This window comes from Colletotrichum aenigma (assembly GCF_013390185.1).
Source record: "Colletotrichum aenigma strain Cg56 chromosome Unknown KSG_Cg56_contig01, whole genome shotgun sequence".
Taxonomy (NCBI): Eukaryota; Fungi; Ascomycota; class Sordariomycetes; order Glomerellales; family Glomerellaceae; genus Colletotrichum; species Colletotrichum aenigma.
The window spans coordinates 2274326-2286612 of record NW_023500907.1 but is presented as its reverse complement, the minus strand read 5'-3'; the positions used below and the strand labels follow the sequence as shown (position 1 = coordinate 2286612).

Below are 12287 nucleotides of genomic sequence, written 5' to 3'. Positions count from 1 at the left end.
TCAGAGAAACACTGCGAGACGAAGCTTCAAGCGGAGGTGCGCGGCTATTGATAATGAGGCGGTGTCCTCCGAGCACTCGACATGCGCCCGTTTCGGAAGGTCCAGCAGACCCAGCACCACCACCGAAAACACTTCCGTGTTTGCCGGGTCTCGCAGCAGGTCATCTGCTGCTGAGTCATCGAACTCTGATATCTTCAACGTCATTTTTCCCTCTGAAGCTAGGTTAGGTCCACGTTGCCCCTATGCAGCACGCCTGAGGCAGTGATGAAGGCATGCAATATATACGTCGTCCAGGCGGCGTTGAGAGGCCAAGACGAGACAATCAAGAGGGCGTGACTATGACGATGATACTGTTGGTCGCCTTGCAAGTGTAGCCATCACTTACTTGTAGTTACGGCTTTACTCACCGTGCTGCCTCCGCTATTCAGGACTTCTCTGCCGCCTTCCGCTGTTCCATGACCCTCAACACATCTGCTGCGTTGTTACCGTCGCCCTTTCTCTTCTTGGGACCTCTCTTTCTCTTCGTCTTGCCACCGTGGCCACCCTCGTCGTCATCGTCGTTGCCCCATTGAGACAACTTAATTGGTTGGTCGTCAAAGTCGGCCTCATCCTCAAATCTGCTGGTGCCAAAGCCCATGTCCAGATCTTCGGCATCACGGTCGACCGACTCCAGCATCTTCCTGCGACGTGCCGCACGGGCCTTGGCCTCTTCGTCGTCTTCATCCTCATCATTATCCTCTTCCTTATTTGCTGCTCTGAGCTGTGCGGCCCTCTTGAACGCTGCCATGATTGCAGGGTCTTCCATAGAGGGTGCCTTGATGGATTGTGATGAAATAAGCTCCGTCTTGGAGTCCTTGAAGTAATTGCGCGGGGCGGCTGGCTTGGGAGGTGGTGCCATTGATGTCGAGTCGGATTTGGGTTCTGCCTTGGCGTCCTCCTTCGCCTCCTTGTCCTTTACCTTGCCTTCGTCGTCCTCATCCGAATCGCTGTCCATGCCAGCAAGCGGATCGTAGTCGTCTCCCGCATCGGCGAAAATGTCATCGTTGTCATCTTCCTCGGCTTCCTGCTGCTGCTGCTTCTTGTAGAATGCAGGAACCTCCATGCCAAGCGGCTTCGCGTCCTTATCCGGAATGAACTCCTTCCTCTGCTCTTCTTCTACCCCTGGTTGTACTTTTCGGACCTTTCTCTTCTCGTGACCGTCTTCGTCGACGATGATAAGAACCTCGCGGCCCTTGCTGTCTCGCTCAATGCGAGTCCCGGGCTTTTGCTTCGCTCCAATCTTCCTGAATTTGTCGCCCAGATTATCTTGCGCTGCCTTTGCAGCCGCTCTTGCAGCCTTCATCTCCGCCAAAATCTGGTCTCGTGTTCTCTTTTTCCCAGGTGCAAGCGCTATAGATGCCATCTGGCCCTTCTTCTTGACCGTCTCCTTTTCAATGGCTTGCACCTCTGACTCCTCCAATTCGTCGAATGCTTCATCAATGTCCTCTTCGGGAGGCGCCTCCTCCTTCTCTTCTTTGTCTTTTTCGTCGTTCCAAACGTCTTCACCTCTTCGTATCCTCGCCAGGAGCTTGAAGTCCAAACCCTTTACCAGATGCGTGCTGGAGATGTCGCCTCCCGCAATCTCGTTGCGGAGCTTCTCAAACGTCTCCTTGTCAATCTCTTCGTTCTTAAGAGACTCCTCCAACGCCTTTATCCTTTTCGCACGGTCGTCTTCCTCTTCATCGTATCGCTCTTTCGATCGATCCACGTAGCCTTCGGCGAGTCGGGATCCTTTGGGTGCTGACGATCGGAACTTCTTCTGGGGCTGAGCTGCTTGATTTCTAGCAGCAAGTTGTCGCGCAAACTCGTTTCTAGGGTTCATACCACCAACAGATCGGCTGCAGCACGCGAGTTAGTCAGATACTTGAAGCGATGCGTGTTAAGAAAGCCTACGGCGTCATTGGGATGCTTGATCGTTGTCGCGATCCCAGAGCACCAGCGCCAGATGGCGTGGCGCTGCCTGGAGTGGCTCCATTACTGGGTGATGATGATTTGGTTGAATTCGCGCCTAGCAGCTTCCGAAACTGCTCGTTGTTCATGGTCGCAGTTCCTCGATGGTTCTTGGGTCTGGGAGGTTGTCGCAAACATGCAAAACAACGAGCTCTTGTAAGTCGAAGTGCTTAACGCCGAAAAAAACGTACCCTTACTTTGGGCGGTTACAGATTAGTCATGCATCTTGACAGACAGGGGGCCGTGCACCTACACGCGTGAAGGCCCCACTCCACTTTACGCGGTCATCCGCGTCGCAGGCATCTACGCCGTCGGTGCTCCGTCAAGAGCATCTCATCGCCAACTCACTTGTGCGCCCCGGTCTCGATCTCCGTACCACACGGGCGCTATCCTTACTCTTCGATGAAGATGTTTGATGTCATGCGCTCGATAATTTGGACAGGATTTCGTGTGAGGGATTCATTGCAACGCTAGCATTTGGGTCATCGGCTGTGCTCCCAGACATTCGCCATCTATACGAAAGCACCGTGACCACCGAACAAGATGGGGAGCCGTCTCGAGAAAAACTCCTCTCAAGTGAGGAAAAGAATCGAAAGTCATGAGTTTACCGACGAAGGAGGCGAGGAGTATGAGCCAAGCGCCTTTGGCGGCTTTGGCGACTACTTCAGAAGAAAGAAGATCAAGCTACAGAATCTGGATGCCGATATGAGAGCCTCTTCAAGCGAAAAACCTCAAATATTCAAGGGTGTCGTTGCGCATGTTACGGGCTATACGCAGCCTCCCCTTCACATGTAAGTCCCAAGGATGAGACGCGACTGCAAGCGGCTGACCGTGGTTTTGTAGCCTTCATCGAGAGCTTGTTCAGCATGGCGCAGGCTTCCTGCAGTACTTAGACGCGAAGACCATGGCCACTCACATCATCGCATCCTCTGTACCGCCCAAAAAGTCTGTGGACTACAGCAGATACCGACTGGTGAAGCCTGCCTGGGTCACTGATTCTATTCAAGCCGGGCGACTTCTGCCCTGGTCCGATTACCGAGTGGACAACGACGGTCCTCGTCAGAAAGTTCTGAAGTTTGATGAATCCAATAAGCTCAGTCAAGCAACACCTCAGTCCAGGAAAGGGTACAGGGAGCAGACGGACAACAGTTTCTACACAAGTCAGTTTAAAGCATCTGCTGCCAGTCCTGCCACCCCCTCACTGAGTCGATTTGTCGAGCGCGCCGAATCGCCGCTTGTCCGCAAGCATGCTCGCAGTTCTGACAGCCCTGAAACCATCCCTTTCCCCTCGGCTCAGAAGGTTAAGCTGAAGGAAGAAGTGGAAGAGTTTGACGACATGGAAATCGACGAATTGATGGTCGATATTCTTCCTGGGGGCCCAGCACCCAAGTCCGAGCTGTCAAACCCCGAGAAGCACAATACCAAGCAGCCGCATGTTGCTACGGACCAGAAACTTGACGAGCGGCCCAAAGCTGTTGGGGAACTCAAGATCAAGCAGCCCAGCCCCGAAGCTCCCGAGATCGACGTTGGGAGAGACACGATCACACCTGCGTTGATCGAGGAGGAGATGAAACGAAATTCCAAAATGCCTGAGAACATGACTTCCGAAGAACATAATGCCTGGCTTCTCTCAGACCCGAAAATGTGGAAGTCTTCAACGGCGAACCCGGACTTTTTGAAGCAGTTCTACTCCGAGAGCCGGCTCCATCATCTTTCGACCTGGAAGGCCGAATTAAAATCAAAGATGCAGAAGCTTGCCAAGGAAAAGGGCACCTCAACCATAAAGAGAAAGGCCGGGTCACGACGGTACATCATGCACGTCGACTTTGACAGTTTCTTCTGCGCCGTTTCCTTGAAGCGCAACCCGGAATACGTTGACAAGCCAACCGTGGTCGCTCACAGCAGTGGATCTGCCTCAGAAATTGCAAGTTGCAACTACGTGGCGCGGAAATTCGGTGTAAAGAACGGCATGTGGATGAAGCGGGCTCTGGATTTGTGTCCAGATATCAAGGTTCTGCCATATGATTTCCCTGCCTATGAAGAAGCCAGCCGTCACTTCTACGAAGCCATTCTCGACATTGGCGGAGTCGTCCAAAGCGTCAGTATTGACGAAGCACTTGTTGATATCACGTCCATCGTCCTCTCCAGCGTCGGTTCAGAAGGCGCTGGTGTAGACGAGGGTAGTATCTGGAGGGAGCAAGACAAGGCGGAGCAGATTGCTCGCGGCCTGCGCGACAAGATCAAAGCATCAACCGGATGTGCTGTCTCGGTCGGCATCGGAGGAAATATCCTACAAGCAAAGGTCGCCCTGCGCCGAGCAAAACCTGCCGGGCAATTCCTGATGAAGCCTGAGGAAATGCTCGAGATTATCGGAGAGATCGAAGCGAAGGACCTTCCCGGTGTTGCATACAGTCTTAGCGGCAAACTCGAGGAGATCGGAGTCAAGTACGTCAAAGACATCCGAAACGTGTCAAAGGAGCGTCTGTCTTCCTCTTTGGGACCCAAGACCGGCGAAAGGCTGTGGGAGTATGCCCGTGGCATCGACCGAGCTGAAGTTGGAGAACATCCTCCCAGAAAATCCGTTTCGGCGGAGGTCAACTGGGGCATCCGTTTCATCAATCAGCAGGAAGCTGAAGAATTCGTCTTGAATCTTTGCAAGGAGCTTGAGCGTCGGCTGCTCAACGAGCAGGTCAAGGGAAAGCAGTTCACCATGAAGATCATGCGCCGTGCCCAAGATGCCCCCTTGGACCCAGCAAAGCATTTGGGGCACGGCAAGTGTGACAGCTTCAGCAAGAGTGTGATGTTTGGTGTCGCCACCCACAACGCGGAAACCATTGCGAAAGAAGCTGTTTCTGTCCTCCGATCTTATAGGTTCAGCCCTGGCGACCTTCGAGGTCTTGGTGTGCAATTGACAAAACTCGAACCTATCAAGACTGGTCCAGCCGGCCCTGAGAGCAGTCAACGCAGGCTTACATTCCCAACTTTCAACAACGCTAACTCGTCTAAAAAGAGTGCTGCTGATCCCATTGAGGATTCGAAAAGCCCCTCAAAGGCCAAGACGACCCAGGCGCGGGGGAGTGTTGCACAAGATCCTATTGCAGACGATCCTTTGACACCAAGGAAACCCAAAGTGCATCCAGCACTGGCACTGGCGCGAGCTGGTGAGAGGGATGAGAAAGCAAACACACCACTGAACATCATGGGTACCCAGTTCATCCTGCCATCGCAAGTCGACCCAGCTGTGCTGGCTGAGCTGCCTAGCGATATCCGATCCAAGCTGCAGAGGGGCCAGAAGCCACCGCCTGCAGCTAGACCAGCATCGCCGAAAGCCAAGTCAAGGAGTCAGAGCCCTGCGATACCAAACGATATCCCATCTCAGGTTGACCCAGAGGTCTTCAATGCCCTGCCAGAGGATATGAAGGCAGAGGTTCTTGCACAGTACGGACGGAAGAGCGCGCAAACCCGGTTACCACAGTCACCGCGCAAAGACAGGATAATCCAGCCAAAGAAAGCAATCACACCAACAAAGAGGGGTAGGAACTTGTTCAATAATGCAAGGGAAAGACAGCAGGATGCCGCAGCAAACCGTCTGCAAACAAGTTTCCTGCCGAGCAAGGGGGCTGCCCCCGCAGCGCAGAACGATGAGCCAGAGGAACTGGACCCGGAGTTTCTGGCCGAGTTGCCGGAAGACGTCCGCCGGGAAGTCATCGAAGACCACCGGAGAAAACGCCTCGCCCAGAAATCCGGTCTCAACTTCAACGCGCCCCGGAAGCACCTCCCAGCCGAGGCCAGCGACTTCTTACCCGGCGGACAAACCAAGCTTCAATTCCCTGCACCTCCGCCAAAGGTCAATTTCATGGGATCTGCGGTGAAGTCGGTGCAGGAGATCAAGGACATGATCGAGGCCTGGCACGACGGGACTCGGGCGGAGGGTCCACACCAGGAGGATGTCGTCATGTTTGAGAAGTATCTGGCCAAGGTCGTGGCTGAGGAGCGCGACATGCACAAGGCATCGAAACTGGTCCAGTGGCTCGAGTGGTTGGTGGAGGAGGACGGCAGCGAAGGGCGAGGGAAGCGGGCTTGGAGGAGGACAGTCTTGGATATCAAGGCGGCGGTCCAGAAGGCCGTAGAGCGGAGGGGCTTGGCGCCCCTCAAGCTATGAAGTTGTATGATTCACGATTGATGCCAGGATACCATTGGGTGGCGTTTGGGAGGCACGAGCTGTAAAGATTTTATCGTTCAAGTGTCATCGTTATTCTATTCATGGCTGCTTGAGAAGGATTAAAGATCATTGCCGTCCAAACTTAGGGGTATCTCCTAAGAAGTTTTTCCAAAAATCAGACGCGCTTAGCAAACCCCAGTCAAACTCTCAAAAAGACATAACCGCCAGTGTGCCAGAAAGCACCAAGCCCCAGGCCGTCGCCGCAACCCGAGCGCTGCCGCTCTGCATCATGTAGACACTCAACTTCAACGCGCCTCCACAAGCGACGTCCCGGTTTCCGTCGCATGGGGTATTGCACGCCGTATCATCGAGCTTCGTCGCTAGACTGGACAGCCTCTGGGAGCACCAGCATTCGCTGCGACACATTCACAAGTCAAAACGCGCTCGAAGACCTGAGACGATTTCTTATTCGGGGGACGGGTGTCGCAGACTCACCGAGAATACTCAACACCAGCGTACTTGTACTGGGTGTCGGTTCCGCTGTTGCAGAAGCTGAGACATATCGGTACCGTCATGTTGCCGTCGACGGGGTATGTCTTGCTCGCGCCATCGGCGAGGGCGCGCACCTTGGCCGTGTCCGCGAGGTCGACGGTCTCGTTGAAGCAGCCCTGGTACTTGTACTTGTCGGAGTCCTGGTAGATTGAGAGGGACTGCGCGGATGCCAGCGGGGAGAGGAGGGCGAGGAGGATGAAGGAGGCGATGAGCTGGATAAGCATGTTGCGAGCCATTTTTTGAGTTCGGAAGCAATCTGTCGACGAGAGACACGACTTTGAGAGGCGATGAATGGTGGGAAGGTCGGCGTTCAAGACTCGGGATCGCGATTCGAAGTGTCGCCCGATCGTGAAGATGAAGATCGTGAAGATGAAGATCGTGAGATTGGTTACGGAAGCCTCGCTGGCGTAATCGGGGGTCGCAACGTTGCTGACGGCGGACGATTTAAGGGATCAGGCTGGAATCTCACGGCAAGCACGGCGCGTTCTCATAACGGGACCATATCGGTGGCAGAAGTCGGACTGCTTCAGGAGAAGAGAGGGAGGGAACAAGCTGAGGCTAGACGGGAGAAGGTGAGAAGACGCTGAGGTCGCAGCTCGCCTCAGCTACGTTAGCAAAGCCGCCGGCCGGCCCATTGGAGTAATGATAATTTTTCTTTGCGACGGACACAGCGGCCGGCCAGCAAAGCAGAGACGCCAAAAGGAGATTATGCACCCGACCACTGCGCCGCGATGGCGCGCCTGAGGTGATTTAGCCATGCGCACCAGGCCCTTCGGGCGTCTTGATAAACGAGAGGAACGGGCCTAGCGGGGTGCACGCCTGTGAGCCCGCTGTAGGCCTGCCGCTGGCGTCTCAGGGACTGGGCCTGTTGGAGCCCGTCGAGACCCCACCACAGCTGAGATGTGGCGGCGGTCTAGGCCCGAACGGGATGGGGAAGGAGGGAACTCGCCGGGCGGTCTGTGTGCCCCGGCAGTGTTCCTGGGGGTCTTGAGGGTCTGCTGGGAACATCGCCGCGAGATGCAAACCTTGATTGGAACAACCACCCATCCTTGGCTGCGACAGCACGTTTCTTTTCACCACGCCGCCGTGATCTGCGTGTTGTACAATAACGTTCCACGGAACGGGTGACTCGACCCTGCGTCTGCGACATGATGACTTTTATTTGTCTATCATTGTTTCCTCGGTCTGTGGCTGAAGGGGCAGCCTGCAGGCAAGCCAGCCAGCGGCCACGATGCCGTGTTCTCGGTTCCATTGCAAATTTCCCCGAACGATCTTCGTTGGTTCATCAAAAGATATTCACAGACTTCAACTCAGCACGTCTACGAGTTGCTTGTTGGTCTTTTCGTCCTTTTCAACTCGCAGACTGAGTCCCGTCTGGCAGCTTCATCTCGGCGGTTGCGGATACCCCTCGGGATGGCATCACTTGCCGATCTCCCTTTTCCCATGCACTTCAAACCATTTCCAAAGCTTCCAACGATGTTTCTTCCTTTTTCCAAGCGGAAAACCTCGTGGTCTTCATGGAATGGCCAACGAATTAGGTCTAGAGGGAAATGAAGCATATCATTTGACACCTCCGGCTCATCTTACTGTTACAATTTCTCCTTTTCTTCGTTCGTGGTCTCGTCGAATCTATCGTTTTCATAACTCGTTACTTGCAGGGTATCAGCGGCAATCCTTCTTACAGTTGACAAAGCCAGTCAACCACTTACCAGCATGCTTAGCTCCAACCCGCCGTACACCCTTGCTTTCAGGGACACCTCAACATTGAGATTTAATCCCAAATGCACCGCAAAGCTTCGACTCTCCCTAACCGTTGGTCCCTTGGGCTCTTCTGGCTTGGGAGAATCGTGCCTCATCGGCGGTCGTCTTCGTTGCCTTCGCTTCCCTCGGTTCGCATCCTGTGCGGGCTCCCTTGGAGGAACATCTTTATCGGATTCGCTTTCTGAGCTTGACGGATCTGTCGGTTCGTCTGGTATATGTACGCTCGGGGGCGGGGACACCTCATAGTCCATGCTGAGATCGATGCCGGAATCTCGATTACGATCATAGTTCTTCGATACGGGTTCCACTACCGGCTCACGGATGTCGATCTCTGCTTCTTCCTCCTTCATATGGATAAACGACGTTTGTTCCAATGGTAATGAGTCGTCGAAGGGCATGGGGCACCAGATGAAATGTTCTGGGTCGGCGAATCTCTCAACGGAACTGTACAGCTCTTTTGGGAGCCATACGATACTATCTCTCGACGTCATCTTCGTTGCTTGTAGCGAGTGTATGTTGAGCGAGTGTAAGTGGATAAAATATTGTACAAAAAAGATGTTCAAGAAAGCGAGAGATGATGGAACATGGCTGTGGTCTTCTTCCCAAAGACGGGGTGGAGAGCCTTTCCATCATAAAGGAGAGCCCAAGGGGCTCGAGGAGGCCACACTCATTTTATCAGCATCTGACGACCATCAACAAAAATCTTGGCACACAAGCACAAGCAGGATTGAGGCTCACCTCCCAGAACGCTCAATGAAATCATGTATGGGGTCGGGTTGCACTGGTTGGCTCCGCGGCTCCGTGCTGTGAGCAGGACTTGGCCAGGCCCTGGCCGAGATCTGCAGGCCGATCGCTGTGGGGCCCAACGGGCGAGAACCCGGATTTGGGTCCTCCCCTCCTGGAGTTGCAACCTGCACGCCACCGACGACATTCCACCACGTTTTGCCCTGGGCTGTTTTGTGGTCCGTCGTGATTGGATTTGGGAGAGATGATTGAATATCATCGACTTGTTTCCACTTTTAGGACTTTTCAGGGTCCTTTAGCTCAGTCCACTTAGGTATTGTTAGTGCGCCATCGCCCTGGATTTTGAGAAGAGTCCCCCCTGAGATGCAGAGCTAGCATGTAGGCCATGAGAATCGCGATCGATTTCTCCAGACTTTGCGACAACCCCAAGGCTTTCTGTATGCATTCCACTACACGCATTGACTGGCATGGATGGATTGTTTTCTGGCGACCTTCATATTCTGCTACGATATCTGAATTACGTTGGCTTGGTCTACCCCCAGGAAGAGGACGAATCGTCCCACAAGTGAACTGTCAGAGCATATAGAACATACTCAGCCCGGCCACAGAGCCGTTTATCTTGGCTCAAGAACTAAAAAGAAAAAAATAAATTCAGGTCTGGCGAACTACCATCTCTAAGCTAACCCCAACTCCGGCATCCAAATGCACTGAGGATCTCAAACAAGCATGAATGACCGCTGTATGTATGTTTGAGACTTCAAACTTCATCTTGAATTCTGGACGGTTCCTTCGTAACATGAACCAGCTCTGGACCCCCATCCGAGTCCTCAAATTTCACGTCCAGACTTCTCACCTAGGTTGCGATCTGTTCCCCATCACGCGCTTCTCTCAAAAGCGCTCTCGCCTCCACGCCGAGACCATGGGCCAGAGTTGCCAGAGAACTTCCCCGCCACGCCGGTAGCCCGAGTCCTCGAGTCTCGAAGATGGACATGAGACAAAAGATGCAGCCTCCCAGGAGCGATCCAATGGGCAGGATCAGAAAGGACCAGCTGACCCGGATCCGAACAACCCACTCTTTTCTCGCCCCGACGAAAGATTCCGTCTGCAACGAGCGGTTGCGCATCCATTTTGTCAGACTGGCCGCCACGGTTTCAAAGGTTTTTGTAAGGTTGGTTGAAGCGCCTAATCTGTTGATGACGAACGGTTGTTCCGTTTCACCCGACTGTATTACCGGGAAGTTCAGTTGTTTGCTCCATTCTAAATCGGTTCGGGAGAACGCGCCTGAGATCCAGCGCAGGAGGCTCGTAGTGTTGAACGTGATACGGAACCGTAAGTCGTTGGGCACGCTAATTCCAGTTTCGGAAGAGAACTCCTCTTCAGGTAGCACGAGGTAAAGGTCGGAACGTGGAAAGGGGGATAGCAGAGTGTAGTTAACATACTTATCGTAGACTTTCGACTTTTCATCAGGTTGGTTGACGATGGCGTAAGAGTCCATGTCTCGGAACGTATATGAGCCCAAGATTGTTTCGTTCAGCCTGCCCTGCTCGATGGCGGATCGGTACACGTTAGTACAGAAATATAAGGCGCACTCCTCCGCCGTGACGGTACTGTCCTCCCAATTTTGTTCCCTGTTGCGGTAATTTTGGCTTGCTTTAAGCATGGAAATGGCTGTGATCAGAGTCTTGGAATCCTGGAACGCGATAGTTCGCCCAGGATTGTTTATTGCTCTCGCAGTCAAGTACGCGCTGTTTTTCCCAGTCGGTGACTGCGCGTTGGTGTGCTCTTTCGTAGCGAGCCCGTTGAAATTCGATATTGACAAATTCTGACTCTTCAACTCATGCCGAGTACAGTCGAATGTCAGATTTACGATCTGCATGTTCGAATGATTGTCATGATAAACGGTAATGAGCGTGCCGTCAGTGACATCCGCAATGCCGCTGGACGTGGTGATGTGGCTCGATACGTCTCTGCAGGAGCTGCAAGTGGCTATCGACGCATACGAGGGCCAAGTGCAGTTGCCTGTAGAACATCGGAACTCTGGTTTGAGGTTCTCTGCCGTGTTGATATCGGAGAAGCCCTCCCAGACAGCCGCAAGCGCACCGAAATCGTAACCCCACCGAAATGGAGCTCCGCCGAATTGTCCCCATGGCTCTGGCAGGGGCTCTACAAATACGGGACTCTCTGAAATCTCCGTGAACGTTCCAGAATCCAGAGTTACGGTTTTTCCGATACTGGTGGAGTTTTCTGACCCTACAAACTCAACCTCTTCTCCAGAAAATGTTATAACCGCTTGCAGGAACGGCTCGAACCCGACGAGAACGACGGCCGAATGGGCTCCAACAGCCTTCCAATGTCTTTTCACTTATGTCAGGCTCATGGTGCTTGGAGTTTATGAGGAATCAAAAGACATACCTAAGTTTGGTCCACCATAGCAGGCGGAGGCTTCCCCATGGGCCACGACTGGCCTCCTCGAAGCGATCAAACACCATAATATTGTCGTTTCTTTGGCGGAACCAATTCCACTTTCCCTGACTGATACACGCACTGATGGCAAAAGCCAGTGATGCCCGGGAAGTAGCCCCAAGAACCGAGATGATAGCGTTGAGAGACACCGGCAACGGCCACGAAGCCAATGGTCGGTTCTCAGAGATGGGTAAAAGGACAAGTATGGCAACCAGAGAGGAGATGCTGATTATTATCGCCCCTATTTCAAGAGCCCAATGGTATTCGCCCGAGGGAATCATTTCACGGCTCTTTTCCCATGCAGTCTTCTTGGTCGTCGAGGGTCGGTTTGATTGTGTTGACTCGGCATCGGCAGCCAGAGCTGCTTCCTGCTCAGCTCTCAGTGCATGCATAAAACTCTCGCGGGAGTCTTCGCCATTGTATGATGGCGGACGTGAGGGAAAAGATCGAGCAGATGAAATATCTTGTCCATGGACTTGATCGGTCAGAGCCAGAGACGCCATGGTAGAGCTGAGAGACCTGAGGTCAAGCCGTTGGAGAAACCTGCCTGTAAGAGCCGATAACAAACGTTGTCTATATACATGACTGATTCGCTTCCTCGACAGCCTGATCAATA

The 12287-nt window shown here is 53.4% G+C and overlaps 5 protein-coding genes across 5 annotated transcripts; 1 reads left to right on the top strand and 4 right to left on the bottom strand.

Annotated features, from left to right (window-relative positions):
* Positions 1 to 424: 424 nt before the first annotated feature.
* CGCA056_v000617 (uncharacterized protein) lies at positions 425 to 2078 on the bottom strand (the record flags this gene model as incomplete). Its single annotated transcript, XM_037315878.1, has 2 exons — positions 425 to 1877; positions 1933 to 2078. 2 exons carry the CDS (start codon positions 2076 to 2078, stop codon positions 425 to 427), a joined length of 1599 nt encoding a protein of 532 aa, XP_037185110.1.
* Positions 2079 to 2532: 454 nt separating this feature from the next.
* rev1 (DNA repair protein rev1) lies at positions 2533 to 6151 on the top strand (the record flags this gene model as incomplete). The annotated part of the gene is made up of 2 exons (XM_037315877.1): positions 2533 to 2780; positions 2833 to 6151. The coding sequence occupies 2 exons, from the start codon at positions 2533 to 2535 to the stop codon at positions 6149 to 6151; spliced, it is 3567 nt and encodes a 1188-aa protein (XP_037185109.1).
* A 207-nt stretch (positions 6152 to 6358) lies between these two features.
* On the bottom strand, positions 6359 to 6939 carry CGCA056_v000615 (WSC domain-containing protein; the record flags this gene model as incomplete). The annotated part of the gene is made up of 2 exons (XM_037315876.1): positions 6359 to 6566; positions 6647 to 6939. The coding sequence occupies 2 exons, from the start codon at positions 6937 to 6939 to the stop codon at positions 6359 to 6361; spliced, it is 501 nt and encodes a 166-aa protein (XP_037185112.1).
* A 1412-nt stretch (positions 6940 to 8351) lies between these two features.
* On the bottom strand, positions 8352 to 8955 carry CGCA056_v000614 (uncharacterized protein; the record flags this gene model as incomplete). Its single annotated transcript, XM_037315875.1, has 2 exons — positions 8352 to 8354; positions 8413 to 8955. 2 exons carry the CDS (start codon positions 8953 to 8955, stop codon positions 8352 to 8354), a joined length of 546 nt encoding a protein of 181 aa, XP_037185111.1.
* A 1106-nt stretch (positions 8956 to 10061) lies between these two features.
* CGCA056_v000613 (uncharacterized protein) lies at positions 10062 to 12174 on the bottom strand (the record flags this gene model as incomplete). Its single annotated transcript, XM_037315874.1, has 2 exons — positions 10062 to 11562; positions 11621 to 12174. 2 exons carry the CDS (start codon positions 12172 to 12174, stop codon positions 10062 to 10064), a joined length of 2055 nt encoding a protein of 684 aa, XP_037185106.1.
* Positions 12175 to 12287: the final 113 nt, after the last annotated feature.